Genomic DNA, 27,256 nt, shown 5'->3' with positions numbered 1-27,256 from the left:
TTTTCCAAAAGATTTTTTCTTTTATAATCAAATTTTTTTACATAGACAACAGAACACACCAAAATTTTGTGCGAAAAATATTTTTAAATAAACTTCTCGATTTTTGTACATTCTGATATACATATGTAACAAGGTTTATGGCACTGTAACCAGGATCAAAATCATATAAAGGAACGAAATAATTGCTCTCATTTATCCTTTCTGAACCAAGCTGGCTGCTGCTGCACTATTAGACTAAAAATTATTATTAGTGGGCAGCCAACTCTAATTGGTTTGAACACTCAAATCAAAGCCCAAATTATTATTGCACAAGAAGCCAGTGAAGGCATATGGCATAGAATGATCGAAGTCCCTTACTGTTAAAACCTTACACTCCAAAATAGAAAAATAGAACTGGAACATGAAACACACCAAATAAACTTTTTTTCTTCTTTAGTTTGAGTCAGGAGTGTGAAAAGTGCCTTGCAGACTTTTTAAGCTGCTCTGATTTCCTTTGCATTGGTGAGCATTTTGCTAGGTTATCTTTAGCAAAGCCTTTGCAGAATGAAGGCCCTTATGTTTCAGGGAGGGTTTTTTCTGCTTTGTTTTGGCTGTTTGTGTTTCGTCTTCAACTTAGGTTTCTTCAGTCTATGAACCTGCACAGACTACTTAGCCATAAACTCTACAAGTAGCTGGAGAGGTGGGAAAAATAAAAATTAAAAGAAAAAAAGCCCAATATTTCTTCTTCTTCTTGTTTTGATTTTAAAAAGTACTCCTTTTGCTCTGAAGCCTCCCTGCTCTGCCGGTGTCTGAGAAGGAAATCATAACAGCATCCCAAACTCGGCAAAGTTCTTGGATCTTTTAAAAACCTTTCCTTACAAAAAAGGTTTTTATTCACAAAAAGTTCGCCACAAAACTCCCCTTGAAAGCTAAAAAGAAAAACCCACAAGCCACCCATCATTGCCCCAAATCAGGTGAAGAACAGGTTAACCCCTTCATTGACCGCCACCTCACAGCTTCGCTGTCACACAACAGTCTCTACGCCGATCAACTTTGGTGTGAGGATTCGTGGTGTGACGCCATTGTTTAGATCTTCTTCAAACTCCAGTAACTGCCCCATAAAATTAAGGTTAGGGGAAATGATTGGTCGTTTGCCTTTTACAAATTTATAGGCATCCGTCATGGTCATGCGTGTGTGCTTCATTAAGTAAGCAATAACTATGGTGGCAGATCGGGAGACACCAGCCTGGCAGTGGATGAGGAGACCTTTCCCACACTGATGAGCTTCCTCTAGAAACAAGAAAGACAGAAGAAAGTAAGATTTTTGCCAGTTCATAAATTAGAACAAGCTCAGTGCAATTAAGAGTAACTTAATGTGAAAAGTCCCTTGATTTGATTACAAGCACAGCAGCATCTCCTCCGCCCTCCCTCCAGCCCATCTTCCTCCAACGTTTTAGAGTTACTGCACGTGAAACACCCAGTCCACTCTGACACCGAAAATCCTCATGTCCAAATCCTTATCTCTTTATTAGATGAACCACACAGTGAGAGATGCTGCTGCACTGCTCACACCGGTGCCAGGGAGCATTTATTTGGGAGGTCGAGGCCCATGATGAAGCATCAGGCTCCATTTCCACCTCTGCCGCTGCATTACATTGGCATCTCAACCTCCCTGTCTTTCAAAGTAGGGCACCACCTTTTTAATAAACAGGTATTTTCAGATTCAGTTCATAACAATATATCTGTTTCAAAGCCCTGTTCTTGGAAGCTTTTACAAAGCTACTCTTGAAATGAGCTTCAATGGGGCACTCTGCTGTGGTGCCTCCACAAAAGCAGGAGCTGGATAACACACACAGACACACGCTCTCCACCAAGATACATCACTTAGATGGAGGCAACCTGGGCAGGATTTAGGAAGGACAAAGTCCTTGCAACCACCTCTTAACAGGACATAAGAAAGAGGAGAGTCAATACCATACCACTCTCATCTCCCACAGCTTGCTTTCAAAACAGGAGATAAAATTTTCAAGATGTTGACCCTTCAATCTACTTCTTTTGTTTTAATCCGCAGGACGAGCGTGAATTTGGTTTGCAAGTTTTGGCATCAATCCAACCCCACCAAAAGTACAGTTCATCCCACCCCACATGTTCAACCTGTACTGTGAAAGCATAAATGAAGCCAACTTCCCTCTAGACATTTTTGGCAGTTAGTATTTCAGAAAGCTGAAACTCTCTAATGTGTTTTGACACACTTTCACAGAGAGTTTCTGATGATTTCACTTCCTATGGCTTTAGTCTTAGCTAAACCTGGGGTCGGTTGTGGTTTTTTCAAGATATATTTAAAGAAACATAGGCCAACAATCTGCTGTTTAAACATTTCCAAATCTTCTCAAATGCAATTTAAAGTTTACCCAGAGGAAGGGAAAGCTTTGACTAGTTATTTCCCCAGCTGGCTAAATTTGCTATGGAGAAAAACTCTCAGTGGAGAAATATTTGTTTATTAAAAACAAAGACAGACCCCCAAGCTGTAATTATTAAAAAGGAAAGTAAAATGGGTTTTGAAACACTTTCTAAACTTTTTCAGAGCAAAGCTGCTTTCTCTGCCCTTGGTAAGGTCACAAGCCAAACACTATCTTTCAGTGGCTTTGAGAGCTCTAATCCTTCAGCTCATAGGAATGCTGGGTGCAGAAATCTCCATCCTACTCCCAAAGGACCTCGGTAGAGCTTTGCAGTCTCTTTACGTAAGCTTAGCCTACTGCATCTCCCCATCTTGTTGAACTCAAAATTTAAGGTTTCATGGGATTTCTTGGCACAGCTTTTTTCCCAGAGGATCAAAGCTAGATTCCCTCTCCCCTACCCCTCACCCAAAACGGGATGTTCATCTTCCCATGCACATTGTAATCAGCAGCTTGGGGAGCTGACAGCACTACTGATAGAGCTGGGCCTGGGTTAGGAACACTGGGAAAAATTTGGTTTTAAACCGAGATTCTTTGGTCCTTCACATTGTAGACGACAAGGGCTCCCAGTAGAAGCTCCCAGTGGTAAGACTCAGGCTTTAATGCTGCTCTCCATCTGAACTGCAGCACAATCAGTGATTTCTCTGTTCACCTTCACTAAAGTAGCACAGCTACAGGCCGTACACATCAGCACACCACGGTCCCCTGCCAACCTGCCAACCCAAACACAGCCAGGGGAGGCTCACAAGCCATCTGCTTCAGAGCTATCTGCCCTGCCCAGGCACACAGCAGGGGCAGAAGGGCTCAGGAAAACATGCTGAGTTTGGACCTCCAGTCCTGGGACCCAGTCCCACAACTGGGCCCCAATCCTTGATGAGCCTGGGAGCACCTCCACAGAGACAGCACAAACAGGCTTGAGTTTCAGGAGCCATGAACCCACCCCCTGACTCAAAGGCCATAAACACTGATGGTCTGAGGGCAGGGAGGAACATGGCTCTGCATCCACTTCTGTATGGGGTCAGTCAGGGATCTAAGCTGGGATGCAGCACAGAAACACACTTCCCTTGTCTAGTCCTCCACTATCAAGCCTGAAGAGATTAGCCCAGCCTCAGGACAAGAAAGTAAAATTATATATCAGTGGTCCCCCCCAGAATATTTCAGAAAACCTCTCAGGGCACATAATTCTGCTGGAGTAGCACAAGTGGACATTCATTATGCCACAAAAGCGGTATCCACAAAGAGGGACAAGATGTGGTCCTCAAAAGCTTTTGGTATCACATGCTGAAGCCCTCGCTTAAAGTAGCCATCTGGCTTTAGCCTAGCTGACCAACCAGAGCTGAGTGCGGCCCTAAACTTGGCTGAGGGCTGTCCTGGGTTGATCTAGCGAGGTTCAGAACAACGTGGGCAACATTGGTGGGTCATTTCCTCAGCAACCTCTTCAACAAGCTGCATGTCTCTGATGAACTCTTTCACACAGCCTACAGGATTTAGAAGCTTATTAATGCAAGTTTCCATCACTATCCACTCAACCACACACACACTTGGAAGCTATAAATCTAATCGTGGAACAAGCAAAGTGTGAAAGTTTGTCAGCTTTCTCATTAAGTTAGGAAAGACTGAGCCATCATTGAGAATAGTTACTATGAAAAATTGGCTGTAAGCCACTGTGGAAACTGGGAATGCAAAGGAATCAAGAAGAGGGGATGACAAAAGTCTCAATTTTCTCGGGTTTCCTGAATTTAAAGCCTGGAGGTAGGAGTCAGTATCAATGGATAAAAATTGTAACCCCAGGCTACTTAACTGGATACATCAGAGATGAGAAAGAAAAGACATATGAGTTGCTCAGCATTTCTGACAACCTAAACAAAAGTAAATATGGCATTATTCAGCCTTCAGAGTAGTTGGAGAAGCATAAAATTCACTCTAAATTCTTACAACAGGTAAAAATAAAAAACAAACAAACAAAACAAACAGGAGTATTTCCAGTCAAGGGTAATTACCAATGAACTCAAAAGCCTCTTCAAAATACTGCCTGAGATTCTGCTTGTTGCTGTCAGTGGCTGGGAGCCGCTTGTAGTTGAACATGCCTTTCTCATAATGGTACAGGGGCAGGTGGGTGGTCACATTAATTACATAGCCTATGTTCATCCTCTGCATTTTCTCCAAGTCCTGAGCATCATGCTCATTTCCGAGGAAGAGGAAGGGCAGGATGGGGGTGAGCTCAGCGTTCTCGATGTCTGGCGTGGTGGGGATGGACTGAGGTAGCATGGGGGGCACAGCGGAGGCACCGCTCCCTCCTCCCCCCTCCGGGCACTCTTGCAGCTGGAGGGAGTTATCGCAGAGGTTTTCGTGGTTCTGCTTGAAACCGCTGAGTCCTCCTGGGAAGAGAGACCAAGCAGATATTTTGGTTAGATACCCCAAGGTGGCAACGCTTTGGATCCACCTTTCTTCAGAGCACATGCTGGGACCACCAGGACTGGAGCTGGCTCTACTGTCCCCACTACCACTGTCACAGTGACCAATGCTGTGCCGTCAGCAGCAAGGGTAGCACGAATAAGCAGGAGGCATTGTCCTCCTTTCTGCGAGGCACACGGTGCCAAGGAACAGGCTCACAGACAAACACGCCTCTGTGCAACATCAGTGTGCTGGGGCTGCCTCACCTACCAGCCTGTGAGAGAAGGAAGGTATTTTTTCAAGAAGGAGAACATCACCAAAACTAGGGGTAAATGGCCTATTAGCACACTAAAGCAGAGCAGCAAGCCAGCTGGGACAGTCTTAGCTTTACCTGTCCACAGCAGATTTGCCTGTGGGAGCAAGCCCTGCAGGGCATCCCCCCATCCAACACTTATGAGGATGGGTGCAGCTCACCCCGGCATCGCTCCAGGGAACAGTACATACACATTTGTGCACCCGAACAAAAGAAAACCACTCCTTGTAACCTAACAGAGACTGAGGTGCTTGCTTAACATGTGGCAAACAGCTCTCCTTTTGCTGCCCCGGCTGCATGAAAATATCTAGCAAGAGCTATTTTTAGGACATTAATATGGATTGGAAAATGAATCTGAGGGGGGAGGGAGAAGTCACTTTGTCAACTCATGCCTCCCCGACTCTATTGCATGCCTTGCTGGCTTTTTCAAGCACCATCTCCCTCCCTCTCCATATTTTTTTTTTTTTTTTTTTTTGAGGAGGGCAGCTTTACAGAGCTGGAGCAAGCAAAGGGAACCTTCTTTCTACACCTCATTCGGGAATGACATCAGCCCCAGGCTCCCCACCTGCCTGGTTTCCATAGCAATTACACAAAGCACACAATGACATCAGCTGGCATGACATCAGCTCTTTGAGTGCAAACAATACAAGAACTGCTACTTTGTGCGAGGCCTTTGGTAGGAGGCAGTGTCGTTCCTGGGAGCCGCTGATGTAATGCTAACAGGTGGCTCCTCCGAAAGAAAAAGGCGGAAAGAGGAGGAATGTAGTGATACATCCCCCCCCACCTCGCCCGCAAAAGCGCACGTTGCTGTTGTACCAGGACACTTGAAGTCATGCTCCACACTGCGAGGAGCCAAGTGTTCAGACTCAATTGCACTTTGTTAACTGCAAGCCAAAAAAAAACCCAGGAGGGGGGAGAGCTACCCTGAAGTTACTAGAAAGAGCTACACTAGCCAAAATAAATGCTGAATGTCATCATCCCAATAATGTTATTTAAACAGAAAAATAAAATAAAATAAAAAAATAAAAGAGAGGCTATTTGTCTTTTCTGTGCTCTTTCACAGTGATCTAGTGAAGGTTTAAAACAAAGAAAAACATGCTGTCACTCAGGCTCTGGATCAGACACAGCAAAGGGCTCCAATGCCTACATTTTGAGTGTTGGAATTCAAATGTCTGTGACATACCTGCCCATAGGGTAGTACCCAGCCAGGTCCATTTCAGCACCCTTACACTGTACTCCATGGGCACAAGGCACCCAGACTAGGCTACAACTGTCTGAGCCCCTCTAATATATCCAGACTCCTATTCTTCACACTCTGCTAGTAACTCATTTTCCCAGAAATCTTTGAAATGTCTACAAAATGTAGAGCATTTCCTCTTCCCTTAAAAGTGTGCTTGTCTTCAGCTGTTTCTGCTGTTTATAGGACACAGAGCAAACAGTTTTGCCTTAAGGATCTGTACTCTGAAAATTGTTGCAACGAGGGATCAGGGGAGAAAGAAGAAGCAAGGACAAAAATCTGAGCTCAACTGCCAACTGCACCACATGGCCTCAACGGGGTCTGAAAGGTCTTCTCAACCCACTCAAGAAAACAAACAAGACAATGGTCTCCAAGCTGAAGATGTCTGAAGTCTCATCCAAACCAACAGCCCCAGCCTAGAGTCTGGGCTAAAGGCTAAGCCCTAACCCACATTCCCATCCTTCTACGTAGGCAACCAGTCCATTCAGCTTCACTACTGCCGTTTGAACAATAACCGGAGCGTGCTGGGATTCTCAGGAAAACGCCTGAAAAAGTTGCTTTAGTGGCCCAGAGCTAATGCTCATTTTCCACCTCCCCTGCAGACTTTAGGGAATAGGCAGCTGGAGGTAGGATCCCACTGTTTCATCACTAAGGTGGAGACACACTGATGGTGTGGCAGACACCATCCTGTTTCACCAGCTTCCTTGTAAGATACAGCACAGCTGAAGAGTCTAAAGCAAGTTCTTTCCTCACCACCCATGTCCTACTCTCAGGTCCTCTGCCTGCCCCACTGGCCAGAAGACACTATTACTCCTACTACCAGCTCTTCCTCACTGTGAGCTTTAGTCCAGCAAACGACATGGAGGAGAGGATAAGAGACCATTACATTGTGCAGGGTTCCTCTGTTATCACTGCACTCAGAAGAAATCAAGAGGTGTAGGGCAATCCCCACCACTCCAGCAGCAGCACCAGGACAAAGGATGGGAAGGAGACCCCAAATACAGCATGTGGAAGATGTACAAACAAGTGGAGTAGCTAAACATATAATAGCTTCACCCACAATTTCTTTCCAGACATTTCCCAGTGGTCACTATTCCTAATGTCAGGCCACATCCCCCATTCTCCTTGTTCACCTCCTCATGTGGGTGGGGAGTTAAAAAGTTAGTTCAAGGAATATTTAAAGTACCATACCCAAGCAACTCTCAGAGCAAATGTCCCTGAAAGAACACATTACTGTGGAGAGGATTACTAACCTGAACTGGCTCAGACGTGAACAAGCGAAGACTGCACAAGAACACTGGTATTCAGAAAGAAGGCAGCAAGATGCAGTCACGGAGAGAAACTGAACCCTAAGCCAACAGCAGGAGCTGAGCTTGGATCTGCACTGCCATATGAGTCCTGCAGGTCCCAAAACAGGACCCAGACACCTCATGAGTGCTGTTCCACTCTCACCACACACAATCCTTGTACCTAGCTGATTTATGAGGTACTACTGTAATTTAAGCGGAGCTCACACATGCATAATACTTAGTTTTTCTAAAGTTTACGAGATTACTTCCTGAAGCAGGTCCAAGTAAAGTTAATTATGACCAGTCAGAAAGAGTAAAAGAGGGATAGACTTTACACATGAAGGTAAATACAATGTACAGGCTATTCAAATGCATCTGTATTCCTTTGTCAAGAAGCTGCTATTTCAGCACTTAAAGTCTTCATGTAGGAGGGGAAGAGGAGGTGAGAGAGGAGGCCAACACATAGTTCCTGCAAGCCTGGTCTAAGAGTTGATTAATTCAACTCAGTAAAGTCTAAGACATATCACTGCTGCTGACTACAACTCCAGATAACAAGGAAGCTCAAGGCATGGATGCAGAGACTCCACTCGTGGTTGTAACAAAAGCTGTTGTGTGGCTGACACTGCCCAAGCCTTCCCTACCCTGGGGCATGAAGGAAGCATTATACAGGGCAGTAACAGCGCCTGTGGCCAAGAGGCACAGCCTAGCAGAAGCTTCTCACTAGCACAGAGATAAGCTATATTTTAAAAGCAGCTTTTCAGATGGTGCAAAAAGCCTTCATCATATAGGGGAAGCCTAAGTAAAGAAGCAATATAATATATCCACCATGAAAGCCCATCAGCATGCAAGGCAGTGCTGTTTGAACCACAGCCACAGAGCCTAGACTCAGATGTGCAGCCACCTTCAGTGACAAACCAAAATGCCAGCAGCCAGATAAGCCACCAACGTTCATTTCAACACAATGTCATGCTCATAGCCTGTCTCTTCTGTAATAACACAGCTGTAATAACCAAAGTACAGCAAAAAGCCTGAACTGCTCAGTCGGTCTGATGCAGCCCACATGCGGGTGCAGAGAACATCCCAAGTGCTTTTGTGCACTCTCTGTGCCAAAATGGCAGCTGGGCAGGCGTTTAGAGGGGCTGAACCTACCAATATCCAAACAAAGATGGACATACAAGGATGCTCAGCACTCTGGGGAACCCAAGGTTCTCGCATAAGGAAATGAATCAATGAAGCAGGACCCTTCCTGGCAGATGGCCTTGCCTGGTATCTAGCAGGACACAACATAGGACTGAGACCTCTTTCTCACCACTGATACAAAAACCAGGTATTTTTGCAGTTATACCTGCATGTCATCTTCCAGCATCTTACCCTGCCAGAACAGTTGGTGAGTGACAACAGACTTTTGATTGTCTGAGACTTCAAAACTTTTAGGAAGTTCCAAGTCAGCACCAGACATGCTCCAGCTACTCACACTTGCTTGTTCGAGTTCTTCGCGGCCATCGGCCCATAAACATCTTGCTTAATGCTCCACAAACTCCCCCGCTGAGCAGCACCCGGGCAGCAGCTGCACACAGATTTCCCAGCCCCAAAGCCATCCAGGAGCCCAAGGCTTGCGCCAGCGCTATGAGACCAGGTGAGTGGCTGGACAGGAGCCAAAGCAGCTCTGAACAAATAAAAAAAGACAAGCAACATGGTGCTTGCATAAAAATCATGCTAAACACAGTGTCTGTCATTTGCCATCAGAAGAGGGCAAATACAATGCAGAGGAGGCACAAAAGGTAGAGCAGGAACTAGGCAATCAGCTTTTATGATTGCAATAGAACCATCTTCAAAGAAAGCAAGAAAAACAAACCTTACCTGTACACATTTATAAAAAGGATTGGTTGGTTGGGGTGTTTGTTTATTTGGAGTTTTTTTTGTTGTAGTTGTTTTGTTGTAGGTTTTTAGTTTGGGGTTTTGTTGTTTGTTTTTTGAGAAGATTGAGAATTGAGTACAAGGAGTACAGTAACACCTGCCCTCCTCCTCTGTCTCTCCTTTGGCACCTCCTTCAGCCACCACTGCTGCTCTATAGCTGTGTGACTATATGCAAACTAGGATGTGGGCTTACAATATGCTTTGGGAGATTTGCAATACGTTTCCTATCTGGAAATGGGCTCTTACCCCACAATCAAGGGAGTAAATGACCTTGTTCCCTCTGCAGTGACAGAGCTTAGAGGGAGGCAGCTACAGTGAAATGTCCTCACAATAAAGCAACACCTTTGCATTACCTCATCGCTGTGGACATACTTTGTTCTGAGCGTGGCAGGTACTGGGTGTTCCTGCTACAACTGCAAACAGGAACAGACTTTTATACATGACAGACTGCAGATGTGGGAGCCACATTTAAACAGAACACGTGGTCTCGGGAGACAACCAGACCTTTTATACAGCTTTCAAAGCTGTCCAGGCGGATTTCTGGATCTGCTCATCCTCGATTACAATACCACAAAGCCATCTCAAAAAAAAAAAAAGCAATACATACAGAGGCAAGAAGAGCACAAATCCCAGGACACTGGGAAGTGTCAGTAGAAAAGATGTTCGATCTGTAACTTCCCCTCCTCTTGTGTTGCTGGGCTCTTGCAGGGTGCACAGCAGAGAATTCAGCAATACCACAGTTCTGGCCACCCCAGGCATTACTCGCTCAGGAATGAAGCCAAGTTTTAAAACATCCACTCAGCATGTGCCCTGTCAGTACCACCATAGCATACCAAGCCCCTGCGGCTGCATTTCAGTGTGTTTGAGGTTGAAGCGTTACAGTGAGCATTTGGGGAGCAGGACAGAGACACTCACACAATTGGTGCATATCTGTTTAAGACGACGCTTTCAATTTGTGCAAGTACAGCCTGTTCCTTTAAACCTGTGACCTCATTTATTTACATTACTGCAGAAAAGCACTGCCAGAAGCAACAGCTGATGACAGTCTCATGTATTTTTCCACTAAGACAACAATTAAACTGCTCCTGTGTTATTAATGAACAGATGACTTTGTGTCAAGTTGATTCAAAGCACAGGATGCCTCAAGGTTAAGCGACTCCAGTACGTAAAAATAGAGGTTAGGTATTGTCCAGATGCTTCACCCACCCGGCACTCTCCTCCTTCCTCAGCCTGCCAGGAGGGTCCAGGTCCCTCAGCCACCCCCTGCCATGCTGCCACCAGTGTCTGGAGGTCCTGCTGCAGGGTGACACACTGGTGCTGAGCCACCACCACGATAATGCCAGAATTTGCTCCTGTACCATGGGCCTTCCACCAAGGAAAAATGCTGCTGTACAGGTTAAAGCAGAATTCTGATGTTATAGGCCAAATCCACTCCTGGGATATGGACAACCACCTAGACCAACTCTTCATATCACCCCACCAGGTGTAGGTCTACTGACTAGAAAAGGTAGAGCAGGGAGGGCACAGAGGCACTGGGGTTGCACCCATAGGGCATGGGAGCTACTACCACCTTGCAGCAGAAGATCCAGCCATGACATTTGCTCACAGCTCTTGCTGTCATGATTTTAGCCAGAGCAAAGATGGTTCATGGTGCATACTGAGGATTATGCTCTGTTCATCCTGAGGTTCTTAAAGAAGAGATGCTCAGATTTCATGAACAACACATGACAGACTTTCCTTATCCAACCAGGGCTCTCCTTGCTATCATGAAGCACTAGAAGTGTGGGAAGGACAGTTCAGCAGGGCCAGTCCAAGCAGATCAGTGTCTACTCTCCATGCAGATGTCCTTCTCCTCACCATGCTACTGGTGAGCAGTGCTCAAAGCTTGCCCTCACTGCTGTAGAGCTCACTCTACATGAAAGCTTGACATGACTGAAAATATTGTATTTGGCCCATAGAGGGGGAAAGGCAACTCCCCTCTGTCCAAAAGGGTGGGGACTTATTGGACCACAGTCACCAGGCGACATTAGGAGTTGTTCCTTTGATTTCAAGGATATTGTGGTGAGGTTTGTTTGTTTTAAAACACTGGAGGCAGCTTTACACGAGATAAAGCTGACAACAGAGGGGAGCCCATCCTTCTGCAGTACAGGGAGGCCACAGTGACACCAGGACTGCTTTACACCTTACCATTCCTGCTGTTAAAGAAAGGGGGAGAAAAAAAAACAATGTAAGTATCCACATTTACCTCAACAACCCACATTGCCCCCCTGTTTCCAAAATCAAAGGCATAACTGAAAGTTTTTTTTATTTCTGTTGCTGATAGCAAGTAAAATAGGTCTGACTTTCTGCTCCTCTGAGTTTACCTCTCACCTGTCTGTAGGACATTCAAAAGGCCCATGGCAGGGTTTCTCTCCCTGCCGCCCGCACAGCATTCAGCATCAGCCTTGCCGCAAAAGATTAAGCTTTAAACAAACATAAAAAAGTAAAAGTAAACAGTTCACAAAGAACAGCTTCCACCTCGATACACTCAATCTAATCTAGTCTCTCCCTCTAATCGAGCTGCCAACAGCACTTCAAAAAAAGGCAAAACTCCGCATTCCGAAGAACTTGCAAGGTCAGGTTTTTTCCATGTGGGAACTATCCTGAGAGGTCAGTTTGTACACAAATTCTGGCCTAGAGAATTTACAAGCACATCCTTGACACAATGGCTTTGAGGTTCCTTTAGAAGTCAAGAGTGTGACACCAGATAAAGAGGAAAGGTTTCCCCTCAGCATCGAGGGACACGCGCACACATTTGTGTGTTATTTCTAATTTTATCTCACTGCAGCTCACACCCCTTGCCACAGCACATCCTCTCCTGCTGGTCTTTGAGGTCCCTGGTCCCATCTACTTTTATTTTTTATTTTGACACCAGGCACAGCACAGCCAGTTGTCCTAGAGACACGTCCCAGAGAGGAAGGAAAGAGGTCACCAAAAGCTCCTTCCCCTGCCAGGCTGAGCCAGAGATGCTGGTTCTGCGGTATTTCATTTTGATTCTTTTTTTCTTAAATATAGTTTTTTCTCTTTTTTTCTTTCTTTATGCCTTTTTTTTTGTCTTTAATTTGGGTTTTTTCCTCAGACCCTGGACACCCAGGAAAATCCCACACATCCCTTCCCTACCTTACCTTTACTTGTCAGCTTTTTCCAGAGATGCCACTAACTTCTGGACTACTCACCAGCCTGTCCAGAAGCTGCTCTGAATACTTCTGGACCACATCTCTGCAATCAAGACAGTCATTCCAGTTTGTAACTGGAAATCCACCCTATGCTATGAGAGTGCTGAGTCTGCCCCTTTTAAAGAAAAAACTAAAGTATTCATGGGAAAATAAAACAGCATCCTTCAAAGCACTGTGTTATCCTTGGGGAGTGGTCAGGAAGGTGAAAGAGAAGAAGGCCTGCTCCAAATTTTGGTACAAGGATTAAACTATGTAAGATTGTAAATAGGAACAAGACAAGAAACCCCACATCCCAAACACGCTACGGTGACAACTCTGCAGCCACAGAGGAGGATTGGACTTACCCTCCCTGGAGGGCAAGCGTTTATAGCAGAAACTCAAAATTAGACACATTACAACTCCTCATAGCAAAAGTATGCGTTCCCGTGGGGATGTAGGCTAACATGAAGTCCAATTAAATAATCACTGGAAATGTCAGCATAAACCCTGAAGGAATACATACTTCTACTGTGAAATGCTCCCACTGGAAATCATATTAACAAAAAGGTCATCAAGAAATGCTAAAGCTATGTACAAAGGAGGCAAGGGGAAGTGAGGGGGGAGGGAACAGAAACTATTTTAATGCAATAAAATACCACAAATGGTTTTATATTGGCAAAGAGCTATGGGTCTGTTTTCACAGAGAGGGGTAGAGCTGAGCACATTTGCCCAGAACATAGAGGGTTTTTTGGTTTTTAATCTATTACCAGTTCTCTCCCTGCCCATCACCATGTGCATCTCTCAAGCAACTAGCCTGGACACAGCCAGCAGCCGGTGCGACAGCACACGAGCAGCATGCAGACAGCCACAGCTCTCTGTGGCTCAGCATGTCTGAAGAGGGAGAACGGTCCCAGCACTGTGTCAGACATCTGTAATCCTGGATTTGTAGGCGTGGACCTTTCTGTTTAATTTGCATGTTTTCGAGAACACTGACATTTTCATGGTTCAGCCATCCATTTATTCTCTTTACCCTTTTAAGGGCAACCTCTTCAGGACAGCTTCTTTCTAATGACAGAGCAGGCTGCTTTGTTTCTCTTGAGGATAACACAGGCTCTTTTCCAATCCAAACCACTGCTCCTCCACTTCAGAAACACCAGCACCATTAACATTAATATGAAAGGAAAACAAGGTGCTGATATACCACACCAGCATTTGGGAGTGCCATCCATTCCTGCTGAAAAGCTTCTACCCTTTGGGCTAGAAATAATACTACTACCTGGCTCCAATTTGACACCTTTCAGCAAGGTATTTCAAAGCCCATGAAGAAAAACAGAAAACAAAGAGTGCTGACTTGACATATCCCAGTGCCACATAGCCAAAAATAAAAGCAGCAAGTTACTGGAACTAGCATGGTGCATGCCAGCCTCCACTCTGACACAAGATCCAGGGCCAGCCCTGCTGACACTTAAATCCCAATCATAATGGTCAAGGAACCAAGTCAAAAAACCAAGGCCCCTAAAAACTCCATAGGGAAAGAGAAAGTTGACCCAGATTGCATCCATATACTCCAGAGTCAAGAGAAGAAGGGAGAAAAGGAGGAGGAAGGGGAAGAAAAGAAAAAGTCATATTTACAGAAGCCAGAGCTAAATAGCAATAAAAGAAGAAATAGCTTCAGCCAGATCAAAATCAACCGTTGTCTCCAAATAAAATAACTCCTTGGTCTCCACAGGTGAGTTAACATTAATGTTTCCCAGGAAGCATAAGAACTGTGTTATCCCCCAACAGAGATATCACTCTGCTTTGCAGGACTAACACAAACACCTATGAACTTACAATTAACCTCACGTTTAGTAATCGTAGTGGTTTAGTACCTAAAATATGCCAAATTCTAACCAGCAGCAAAAGTCTTATTCTTAGCTTTCATCAGCTGGACAGAGACTTCCACTACCTTAACAGAGACCGAGAGGAATTAGAGCCCATCACCAAGACAGTATAGATCAACTGCTTCAACAACAGCTTTACTTTTAAAACATTAGCTTTCAACTGCTTACATAAGCCTTAATATCACACTTTGGCATAATGAACTGGAGACAACCAATTTGACTGATATTACAGAAGCTTGCAAGTTAGCGTCTATTTTCCAAGTTTCTTTAAGGCATTATAAAAAAATATATATGATAATTCATGTGTGGACAAGGAATAACATTTGTTCTTCTTTTTATTACCTTTAATTAGAAGCAGTTCTTCTCTGTTGCAGTGAATCAAGTGGGAATTAATCCCAGCATGCTGTAGATGTTTTAAAGCTAGCACATAGTAAAAGAGTTGGAACCAATGTTCACATCACTATTATTATTCTCTTAATTTAGTTTTTGCAACTTCCTCCTTCAAAGTCATGATCTTGGAAACGGGATGTTGCATACATGCAAAGCAACAATTAACCCTAACAGGAGCAGTGGCTCCCAAGCCTTCCCACGCCCTGTCCACATTTGTGTCCTGCCAGCAGCAGATGATAAGAGACTTACAGTTCCCCACAACCCCAGACCCCTCCAGTGACAACAGCCCAGTGGTGACAGTCCAGCGCAGGGCCACAGGGGAGCTCCCACTGCAGGAAGCTGTGGGTGTAGTCGAGATAGACAAGGCTAGCATTGCCCCAGGGACAAGATGGTACCTAGACCTACAAGGTCCCAGTTGCTCCCTGCAGATTTGCCAACTTGGGTCTCCTCTGCATACACTCTCCTGGAACACGCTCACTAAAACCAAGTGCCAGGAGATCAGAAGCTTGTGCCCCATTCTGGATCTTCATTGTGAGCAGTTTTCCTTCAAAAAGGAGGTAACCTGCTCACCCAAGCAGAGAAACACATGAAAACGAACCTTGAATTTTTAAAAGCAAAAAAACCACCTAGAGGCAAATCAGAGCCTACAGTTTATCACTTTAGCAAAAATGCACCAGCAAGGGAAGAGAGGAAGGAGATGCTCCTCAGTCCGCCTCCCACTTTCTGCAACAGGCAACTGTGTTGTTCCAGGGCACCACTGTGACTATGGATGAACCTGGGTTAACACCTAACACCAATGGCAACAAGAGAAATGAGTTCAGTGTAACAAACAGTGCAAAGGACAGAAAAAAAAGCCCAGTCAGATGAAAATGAGCTCTCTAAGGCCTCACAGCAAGTCTGTTGTGCATGCTTAGTCACAGAGCAGGAGACTAACCATCACTCGGCCTTGGCCAGAGCTCACCTGGCCACAAGACCACCCAGAGCTCACCTCCCCACAAGACCCTAGAGGGATGCTATACACGCACAAAGCATCCCTCTAGTCAGATTACCTCCTTTCTGCACCATATGGGAGACAGACTTGCTTCTCCCAGCTCTTCCCCTTTCCTTCAAGTTCCAAAATGCTGCTATACAGTTGCAGAACCAGGTCAGACCACCTTTGGCAGGACACAGGCTCCTCGGGAATCAACATCTTTCAGAGCAGCAGAGGACACACCAAAACCAACCTTTGGTGTGCTGAGATACTTCTGGATGGGAGGCTGCCTTCATCACAGATATTAATTGAAGCAAAGAGTTTCCCGTACTAAAAAGTCACAAGGTTTAAAAAAAATCCTACGAAACAAAACAACAACAATAACAAAAAAACCCACAAACCAAATCAAAACAAAAAACAAACAAACAAAAACCCAAACCAAACCAAACCAAAACAAAAACAAGCTTAGCATTGATCAGCCACCCTGTGCAGAGACCACCAGAGACTTCCCAGCTGCAGAAACAGGCCCACTGAATTCCTCCATGCCTCCTGCTCACAGCAGTCCCTGGTTCTGCCTCCACACAGGGTGTGCTGAGAACACACCAAGGACTGGTGGCTGAACCCAAAGGCACTAGTGAACGTTTCAGTTTTCCCACAATCTTCAGCATTCAATGGATCAAGAGCAGGTGAAAGGCCAGCCAGAAGAAGCTGAAGCAAGTGAAATGCTCAAGACAGCACCTTTATCCAGCCTACTCTCAATGGGACTCTTTGCCAGCTTTTACTTTTAGGTGAGGTAGGGAAATGTGATATCCATGAAAAACACTGCTCTTTAAGCCCCAGCTTAGCAAACACCTTTGTGATTACCACAAATTAATTTTTACAGTACAGAGGTGTTTAAAAAACTGCTCGAGACAGATTCAGTCAAGCACCCAGAATCAAAGCTCCAGAAAAACAACTGCTTGCAGTAATTCAGGTCAGCCTTGTGATTTCTGTAGCCAGCACTCTCCCAGGCCCACCAGGGACTTCCCAACAAGGCCACAGCACCACGCATAATCTTATTTTACACACAAAGGGACAATGCACTAGGTCATCTTCAGATTACCATAATCTATTTCTTTAAACAGCATGACTTATACAGCCCTGCAAACTGATGCTGAATATTTGAGAGGTGTTTCCCTCCTGGCTGACTAGTGAAATTGCAAAACAGACAGATATTATGATGTGTGCATACTGCTCATATTTATGGCATTTCTTTACTTCCAAGTTGCCTGCATAAATAAAAAACCCTAACTCTAATGGGGCTTTTCACAGAGTCAAGAAAGAGTTGTAGCCTAAAGACAAGTAGATGATCCCCCACTTTGAATGCAACAAAAAGCCAAAGCGATCTCACTAAAACTTCTTGTGCTACTTAAGTAGCACAAAGTCATAAAAACTTAGACTGCTCCTTTGGAAGGCAAACCCGCCATGTATAGGTCTAAAAAAAAATAAAAATAAAAAATTCTATTTGTATCAGTTAAGATACAGCCACCCTAAGCCTCTCCAAAAGGCTGTGCTCACCTCAAGAGTAAAAAGCCAGAAAACAGACCAGCAGCAGTCCTATAAAGATTTTACTAATACAGCTTCTCACCTCTGGTAGGGTAAGGGTAAGGGTAGCACATGAAGGATTCAGCTAATTATGATCCAGCATCTACCTATCAGGAACATCACGGGGAATGTTCCCCCAGTTCACACAGAACTGGAGCAGTTTTTCTTTACAAGCATCAGAGATGTCTGCCTCACGTAACAGTTTCCCTAACTCTTAGTTTGGTTTCCAAGGGTAGGACAAACTAGAGAGGCAAAACCAGGAAAACAAAACAAAACAAAGAAACAAACCTCCTTCCTGTTCCTCTTCCCAAGGCAGTCTTCCCCCCAAGGACAGTTTAAATGTGATAGGTACCCTGTAAGCCAGCTCTTCAAACTCTCAGATGCCATTATCTGGGAGGGAATGCCACACTTTCCATTAGTGATGAATAGGCAAAGTTTAGAAGTACACTACTCTGCAGAAGTATCCCCTCAAAATACAGTAAAGACTGTGGTGTCCAACCACACAATTGCCCCAATTTATCTATATGCAAAAGGTACAGACACACACAATCAATTTTCAAGTGTTATGGCCAAGAAGATTATTGATTCCAGCAGAAAGATACTTTAAGCTCCAGCAATCATTCTGAAAACTGAAGGTGAAATCTCAGCCTCAATAGAGGCAGCAGAATTTTTTTCCCTAGCGACTGATGGGGCCAGATTTCCTCTGCTGCACAGAGGGAAGATGCTTTATTTTTAAATGTTAAGTAATGCATGTGAGACATCCAATGTGTTTAAAACTACACATTTCCCTATTACAACCATGACCTAATACTTATTCAGTGGAGATTTCTGGTGGAAATAAGTGCCAGGCACATGTTTTGTTGGTCAGCTGGATTTGTTGACCATTACATCAAGTTTTACTTTCAAATACTCTTGTGCAGTGTAATCCAATTAGGATTTAAAGCAACACTGACACTGTTGAATTATATAGCTAACAATAATAATAATAAATTATATATTTGCACAGATTACGACCAGGTCAGGTATTTCTAAGGCAGCTGCTCACAGTATTTTACGCGAACATGGGGAACATAAACCAGGTATTTATTCCTTGTGTAGGCACCTCAGGCCCTCTGTAGTTGTTTCAACTCTGCTGATATGCGACTCCGGTGTGGTAAGAGATCTGAAGCTATTCTTAGACCACGGCAGAAAGCACGAAGTGGTTTGTTGGCAGGTCTTACCCACTATAATGAGAGCAAGTTGTTTCATTTATTTCCCTGTTAGATGAGCAGTGAGAAGATTGAAAGCCAGAGCATAAATAAGCTCCTCAGACTGGGAACAAGAACAGAGAATCAATCAGTTGTTGGGGAGGAACCAGTCAGTTCCTCTCCATCTCCCTTGCAGCAGTCCAGCCATCAGTTTACAGCATGTAAGGAGAAGAAAAAGAATGAATTATTTACCAAACTACATTTTGCACCTCCGCTTTTGAATTCAGTTGTTTCCCTGCAGTCAAACACAGAAGCCTTTACAAACTAAACACAAGACTTGAGCAGGTTCACAAAGCACCCACTGCTAGACCTCAAAGATAGAGGAGGAATAACAAGATGGAGACAATACTACCAGACAGTGGTCAGGGACTCCAAGGCAACTCCTCTTGTGTTAAAAGCTGTCAAGATGTGTTGGCACAGATGCTTCAATTTTTCATTTTTGTTTCCTTTGTAGATTTAATTTAACTTGGAAAAAAAATGCTGAACTCCAAACCTAAACATTTTAGTTTCGGGTAAAAATAATACTTTTCATCTGAATGCAAATGAATTTCCCACTTTCTATTTTTAGGTCCCAGTAGCGAACTCAAGCACACAAGCCTTCAAGACTCCAGGCCACTTCCTCTATGAGCCAAAGTTCTCAGGGAAGGTAGAGATGTCTCACCATTGGGTTTGCAGGAGGGAAAGGAGCACAATCCCACCAAGGAGGGTCAGGGCTGCTGATCCCACCCAGGGTCACAGAGCCATGCTCTCCCCCTCCCCAAATTCAGCAACAGCTTTGACATTGGCCTCAAGCAGAAGGGACACTGGGCTCACATCATTGGTTTGCTCTCTCCTTTCCAATGCTAAGAAAAAAATAAAAATAGAAAAAAAAAAGGCATCCAAAAAAGTGAGGCCTTTGGGTTTCAGCAAGCATGCAATACCATGGTCTAGTACAGCATGACTGAGTGTTGGGGGAAATATGACTTCTTCCTGTTTTGCATATAAACAGGCTAAGCAGCAGCTTCAGCCCTGACAGCTCAGGCTGCTACAGCCTGTGAAATGCAGGATTCTTATGGGCTTATTTTTTTCATAAAAGTAGGGGGTTTATGCCTGTCTCAAGTGCTGTTATGCCTTGTTAACAAAAAAAAAAAAAGAATCTTTCTTCTAAAGAGCTTAAATCAAAATTATGCATATATTATGTTTATGACCAAAAATATGCTCTATGTTAAAGGAAGCAGCAAAGAGAGGAATGAACAGAAAGGGAGGAATACAGGTTTTAAAATCCCCCCATACCACAGCATATATAAACCTTCTCTTGTCACAATGCTAGTTTATATATTGGTCTGCTACATTAAAAATAAATCAGGCCACCTCTTTTTAACTTGAGCCTAATAAGGTGCACCATACATACATTTATCTGTAGATCACAGCCTGGCCCTGGAGAACAGTACAGAGTTTCTCTGCTGCTTAAAAAGACTGGGGCACCTAAAAACTAAACACACACAGGGCCACGTTGCTACCCCAGCGTGCTGTAAGCCAAAGATGTAACCCAACCCTCGGCTTTGCCGATCGGATTCACCCCACAACGTGACACCGTGCCACGAAAACGGTGATGGGGCCACGGGCTGACAGGCAGCACCAAACATGGAGAAGGTGGCACCGGATCAGGGGGACATAAACTTGGACAGCCTGGCTAGCAACCACTGTTTGCAAACACAACACGGGGGATCAGATGGGCCGGCAATAAATTAGGAGCAGATAGCAGAGAGCAAGAGAAATCACTCAAAATAACAAACGTAGGCAAAGAGGGCTCCCCAGCCACCCTCGGTTTCACTTTAGTGCCTGAACCCAGGTATGTGCATGTGCCAGCTCCCAGGCTGCCGAAGCACGATGGAAAAAACACTATCTGTCAAGTGAAACTAAATAACAAGTGGTTCCAGCACCACTCCTCCCGCTCGGAAGTTTAATCGCAGCCTTCCTAAATGCTGCTTTATCCCATGCTCAACTCCATTTGACCCCAGTTTGAGCTCCACTTCAAAGAAGAGGAAGGGAGTTTAGGTGATAGGGGGAGCTCCTCACTATACACTCCCCCAGTTGAGGTTTGCTCTGATCCAGATGATCACTACATCCAAAAAACTAAGGATTTGGGCCTTCTCTCTCCTCTGGTATGCTTCCAGATCTGCTAGCAGACCAGTTTGGGGAAGAGATTTCTGCTAAGCAGGTCTCTTAGGTAACATTTCTCAATGGTTGAAAACTAAAAACGGTCCAAGGACTCTCACAAGCGGTCAAACCCAGTGCAGTACCCAGAGTTGGAAGGTGGGAGAAAGGGTTGGCCAAAACCTGCCCACAGCACCCAACAGCTCAGTGCTGCCCAACTACAGCTCTGCAGCTTCATCTCCACCAGGATCTTACTTCAGGTACTGAAAAAGTACCAGTCTGAGGTCCACAGAAGCTTCAGTGTTTTTCCCTGTGTTTCTCTGAAAACACTTTGAGCATACCATTTTTCTGAGGATAGGAAGGCTTGCAGACTACAACCATATATCTAGTTGCAAAGGCTGTAGAACAGAATGAATACCACCAGAAATACAGGACTCCAGCAACAATGTCCCTCTGCTAAGTACCTCATCTCCCTCTTTTACAGATGAAGGTCACCACCATAACCCAAGAGACTCAATAAAAGCATATAGGGAACCCGCAGCAAGTATCAAAGCAAGCCCAGCATGACCATACACTTGCTGGGAGCAAAGAGACAGTTCACCAGTTTTAAGCTTCCACAAGATACACCCACACAGAAGTATTTCACAGGACCCTTAGCTCCTATAAAGCTAAGAAACTCAACTAAGGAAAGGGGATAAACTATCAGCCCAATCCATTCTCCTGCCACATTGGGTAGGTTGGAAGTAGTAAGCTACACAGAAAAATTTAAGCAAATTAAATACATACAGTATGAGCTAAGCAGCAAATCCCTCCATAGTTTCTCAGTGCCACAGCCAGTCTCTGCCAACCATGCCTCCGAATGGCATAAACACCCAGGGGAAAGGAAATTCAATCTAGAGGGCAGCATTGTTATAAATAGGATCTACAGAATGAAGTGAAGAAAGGGAACTGTCCTTTGATGCTGCCTTAATTGGTGGGGCTTGTTTCCACCAAAGCATTAAGGGATAAACCAAACACCACATTAAAACAGGAACCTTTACAGGAAAGCTATACACATATATAAACACATATACATGTAAACACAACACTTTCAGATCACTTTTTTCAGTATTTCCCTCTGTTCATTATTCTCACCTCATACCACCAAAACAAGGCTTGATTGCTCAAGTTTTGCTGACTGGTCCACGACAAAATGCCTCAGACCAAGTGACCTCCCTTGCCTTTCCTTCTCCAATCTCACTGCCCATCTCCAGCACCTATGAGTTCAGTTTTATACAGACTAAAATAAGGCTGCTAAGTAAAGGTCAGTCTGACAAGATAAATGAGAACTAACCCCTCCTGGACCTCTGCTCCTTGGGCTATAAATACTCAGAACAAGCAATGGGGGAAATTCTTTGTCTGCACAGACACCAGGAAGCACGTTTCCTCCTCCTTCCAGTACCCATCCCTCCAGCAGCTCAAGGACAACATTCAGAGAAAAGCAAGCATCTCCCTGCTACCAGCTCCATGATTTGTCCATGAACAGAATTTGCTTTGCCACTGGTGACTGGAGGCATGCAAGCCTCGCTAGAGATAAGCAGATGCTTTCAAGGTTCAGCCATCAGTGAGGCTGACAGCAGAGTGTACATGCTGCAAAGCAAACCATGAGCCTACATGCGGGCAATGAGGAGAATTACCTTTTAGGACTAGGGGCTCCTTGCCTTCTCGCTTGAGTGACTCTAGTACTATGTGGAGTGGCTGGGAAGGCATTACTCTGCTTGGCTCATTGGTATTCTCATCATAAACTATGATTTCTTTGGAAAATATTCTCTTGAAGGAGTCCTTGCCTTCCCGGCAGGAGATCAAGTCCAAGACGGTGATCTTGCCCTGCTGGAGCCTTCTCCGGCTGATCTTGTCAGAACAGTTAATGTGGACAGCCCCTTGAATGTGGCTCTTATTATACTCCATGAAGGGCCTGCAGTCAATGATGACAGGCCCTTGGTTCTGTTGGTGGCTCTTGCTGCATTTGGTCATCTTCTTGGCCAGATCATTGGGGTAAATGATTTTGATGCTAGTGAGTTGCTTGGTGGTGCCTGAGACAGGGCTCCCCACCCCGCCCAGCGGGCTCAGGCTGCCGGCGTTCTCATTGCTGTTGACCATTTGGTTGGCAGGGCAGGCGGTGGAGGCTCCGGCGTGGGTGCTGCTGGTGCTCGCTTGAGTTTGGGCCTGAGTGTCCTTGTCGTACGTTGCCACAGTGCAGCAACTGGCACTGCTGCATCCACAACTCAGGGAGCGTGCAGAGCCGTTGGATGAGGGCATATACGTGAGATTAGCAGTCTTTAGGGACACAACAGCTGCGCCGAGCAGACTGGAGTGGCTCTCACAGGCAGAAGAGGCAGACTCAAGATAGCTAGAGTCTAAACAGAGGTTGAGATCCTGAGGTCTCACTGGCCTCGAAAGTGCCACTACTACCCTGTCGTCTAGAGGAGACGGAGGCATGAGGAGGCTGAGCACTAGCAAGTTAAGAAGAACTCAAGATCACCCTGCAAAAGAAAAAGTGGAGGGGAAAGAAGAAAAAGGTGATGAAAACAGATCGCGAAATCAACATAAACCTGCAGATGCGACAACTTACTTTGCCAAGACCCATTATCCTCAACCTAACAACCCTTTCTGACAGTAGTTGCTAAAAAGCCTTTTAAATCCTGCAGCAAATACTTCAGCTATCTGCATGTGCACACATGGCACGCAGAACACACGCGACTAGCCTGGATGTGCAGTTACACCCAGGAGGAGGCATTTGGCTACATGCAGATGGTGCTGAGCTATTCTGAAACCCCAGGCTGCAAGGCACACCACTGATAATGACAAGGGCACATTCTCTCATCCCGCAGCTTACTGCAAGGGAAGAAACTACTGGGCTGACTCTGCTACTGGGAGGAAGGCATAAGAGCTGAATAGCTGAATGTGTCAGTGGTGATACACAACTTTTCCAGCAAGATGGAACAAAATTAGCTTGTGAACAAATTTCCTGAGACAGTTACAAACTTGAACACGGGAGGCTAAACAAAAAATACCCAGAAGAAAAGGAGAAAATCAGGTTCCGGAAATCCTTACAAAAAGTAAGTGCACACCTTGCACTTCCATTCCCCTGCTAGAGAGGCGAATCCAGCCCCAGTCAAGCCCCCTGCTCCAGGCCCAGAAAGGCTGCTGTTCTCCAGCAGTCCATGAGGCAAGTTCCTTGCTCCCCACCACAATTCACAGCTTCTATAAAAAGGGGTCCCCTCTGCCCCAAGCAAGGTCACTACTTGCCCAGCCTTTGCCTTCTCATTTGCTAAGACCCGGCGCGCAGGTTTAGAATCCCCCCATTTCCACTCGGGAGGGAAGGAAGACGACAGGAGGGAAGGAAGACGACAAGAGCAAAACAACCTAAGCCAGCCCTGACAGTGCCTCCCCTTCAGCAGCAACTTCGAGAGCCGCAGCTCTCGCTGAAAAACACATCCCAGCAACAACTTCGCCAACTCCATCAAACCCCCGGAGCGGGGCGAGCGCTCGCAGCCCCACTTTGCCGCGCAGCCGGCTCCGCACCGGACCCGTCGGCAAGGGGCAAGGAGATGCCCCATTCACACGCCGGCGGGCCGGGGGGCACTGCCACCCGCCGCAGCCACCGCTGTACGGAGCGAACCCGCGGGCACCTCCGGAGCGGGGAAAGAAGCCGCGACCCGCCCGCCCGGGGCACGGCGGCGGTGCCGGGGCCGGGCAAAGCGGGGCTGCCGGCGGCTCACCCGGGAGGCTTCCCAGCCCGTTCTTTCCCCAAACCTTCCCTCGCTTTTCTTTTTAGGATAAGAAAGCGGATAAAAGATGCCTGAGCGCCTTCGCCTGACGCAACTGAAAAATTTAAATAAGCGAGGGAGACAACCCGGCTCGCTCAGCGAGGGCAAACAACTGAAGAGCACACGAGAAGCGGGAAGCTGAAGTTTTGCCCCCGAGCGCAGAGAGCCGGGGCCGCCGCCGCCGCGCGGTGCTCCCCGCCGCGGCAGACCCTGCGCGGGCTCCCGCAGCCCCCTGCTCCGCTCCGCGCTCCGCATCGCTCCGCGCCGCTGCCCCGCACTCACCGGCGCGGCGCGCTCCGGCCCGGTGCGCGGCGATGGTGGTGGTGGCGGTGATGGTGACGCCGGTGCTGGTGGCGGCGGCCGCCGCTGGTGCCGGTGCGTGTCGCGCCCGCTGCCCCGCGCGCCGCCCGCACCATCCTCGTTACTTTCTCTTTTGCCACCGCGTAAATGTACGGCCCGGCGGGGGCGGGGCCCGCCGCGACGGGCGGCCGCGGCGGCCAATCAGCGCGCGGGGGCGGGCCCGCTGGGCGGGGCGGTGATGTCATCGGTAGCCAATGGGGAGGGCGCGACGCCGGCCCCGCGCCCCGGGGCAGCGGGCGCTCGGCGGGGCCGGGCGGGGGCGGGAGCGGGAGCGCCCCCCGCAGGGCGGGGAGCGCCCCGGAAACACCGCCCGGGAACGGCCCCTGCGGCGGGAACGGCCTCGAACGCTGCTCGGGCAGAGCTGGGAACGCGTCCCACGGGAAGGGGCCAGCGAGACCGTCGGCTGGCGCCGGGAGAGCATCACTCGCGCTGCCGGGGCAGGGGACCGCGCTGCCTGTCCCCCACAGCCCCGCAGTGCCTCGGCAGCGTACCAGTGGCGCCAAACGGAGGAGGATGCTTTCTAGGTGCTTTTCCAAGCAATCCTCCCCTAACAAAAACAAGCATGCATGAGATACTTGGAGCGGAAAAAAACTTCCCCGCACGGCAGCGGTAAATCACGGGGAGGGCAGGAGGTGTGCCCTGCTCGCTGCTCAGAGACGGCCAGGCCTGGAGGTCCTCGCCTGCCTGACCCCCAGGTTAAAGATGGATCCCGTTGCTCCATGTTATGGAAATTCAGATCAAATCCTGCTTCTGGCACACTGTCCAGCAAAGATCATGAGTGCTCATATTAGACTGGACTCTCCCAGTGTAAAAAGGAAAGCAATACAGGCTTGAGGACAAGATTTTAAGGATCTGTTACAAGGACGGGTATAAATCCCTTTCATCCTTTCTGTCAGGTGTTGACATGGGTGAAATAATGAGCTCTCACCCTTGCTACATGTGCACTACAAGGCAAAAGGTGAGAATTGATTTTCAAGCCATATGGATCAGCTCATCAAACACTAGGAAGGTACCTGGCAGCAGCACGAGATTTTTGCACCCTTTCCTCCCCTGCTGTGCAATCTATTTTCACATTTCCTGGTTCACAACCACGTCTCACCATGTATCAGTCCATCACATATCAAACCACCAAGTCGGAGACAGGGAAAGTGCCATCTCCAGAGCGATGCATCCCACCATGTCCTCCCTGACCATGGGAGTGCCGGAGAGTTTCACCTGCAACCGTGAATGCAAACCCTTTGAGCTAGATAGAGGAGGAAGGGTGAAGTGAGGGCTGATAAGAAGTTGTCAGCATGATAACATTGAATCTAAATTAGCCCCCAAAGATTTTGTTTCTGGGATATATGGAGATAATTAGTTTTTCAACTGGGATTTTCAAGCTTTAACTACCAATCCAACTGCATCTATAGCAAAAAAAATAGTCTAAATGCAGTAATATCATCATTCAGCAACTCAGAGCAAAAAAATCGCATGGAAACAGGTAGGAAGATTTCAGAAGCACTGAATACTTGATTTTTTTCATTAATGGTTCTAAGGTAAACAGCAAGTCAAATCCCTTTCCTCATAGCCATTCCTTAAACAATCAGCTGCTTTCGTCTAAATGTTCCTCTTTCAGACAGTGACTCATCCAGCACAAATTCAACTTTTGGTTTCCAGTGTTGTGATGCCACACCAGGGCACAGTTCTCCCGCACACTGGGAAGGAAAGCGGAGCCGGGAGAAAGCTCTCACATGCAACAGCTTCACCTGTTCAGCAATCTGCTCCCAGTGAGAGCAATGTGGGCAAGGACTTGGAGCAATTAAGTCACAGAATGGCTTAATCTTCACACAGCAAAGACCATAATCTGGAGGTATTACCTTCTGAAAGCTTATAAAATGTAAGTCACCATGCTACCCAGCATAAAGGCAAACCAGGCTTCTAACAGTGGTGTGCAATTGCTGCATTAACAGTTGTCCTCCCCAGTGAGAGAGCAAAGAGATCAATGGAGAAATGCACTCGTCTCAGACTCCACAAACATTGTTCAGTTCCCCAGAGGTGCCACTGTGAGACACCACTGTAGCGTTTCCATGCTCTCCATTCCTCTTTATCTGTGGCTTGC

General features: G+C 46.4%; 1 protein-coding gene across 1 annotated transcript; it reads right to left on the bottom strand.

Annotated features, from left to right (window-relative positions):
* DUSP10 (dual specificity phosphatase 10) lies at positions 1–25,143 on the bottom strand. Its single transcript, XM_027641632.1, has 4 exons — positions 25,081–25,143; positions 22,666–23,511; positions 4,436–4,813; positions 1–1,269 (listed from the first exon to the last, which is right to left on the bottom strand). Exons 2-4 carry the CDS (start codon positions 23,465–23,467, stop codon positions 1,004–1,006), a joined length of 1,446 nt encoding a protein of 481 aa, XP_027497433.1. The 5' UTR covers positions 23,468–23,511; positions 25,081–25,143; the 3' UTR covers positions 1–1,003.
* Between the last annotated feature and the right edge of the window lie 2,113 nt (positions 25,144–27,256).

The sequence above is a fragment of the Corapipo altera genome, unplaced genomic scaffold, assembly GCF_003945725.1.
Source record: "Corapipo altera isolate COAL_440 unplaced genomic scaffold, ASM394572v1 48b, whole genome shotgun sequence".
NCBI lineage: Eukaryota > Metazoa > Chordata > Aves > Passeriformes > Pipridae > Corapipo > Corapipo altera.
This window is presented reverse-complemented; position numbering and strand designations above follow the sequence as displayed.

Excerpts from the sequence above, each read along its gene's own strand:
- DUSP10 (XM_027641632.1), bottom strand. The coding sequence starts at position 23,467 with ATGCCTCCGTCTCCTCTAGACGACAGGGTAGTAGTGGCACTTTCGAGG. Across the intron at positions 4,814-22,665 it reads GGAGCCCCTAGTCCTAAAAG|GAGGACTCAGCGGTTTCAAG; the intron begins GTAATTCTCCTC and ends CTCTCTTCCCAG. Across the intron at positions 1,270-4,435 it reads AGAGGCTTTTGAGTTCATTG|AGGAAGCTCATCAGTGTGGG; the intron begins GTAATTACCCTT and ends TCTTGTTTCTAG.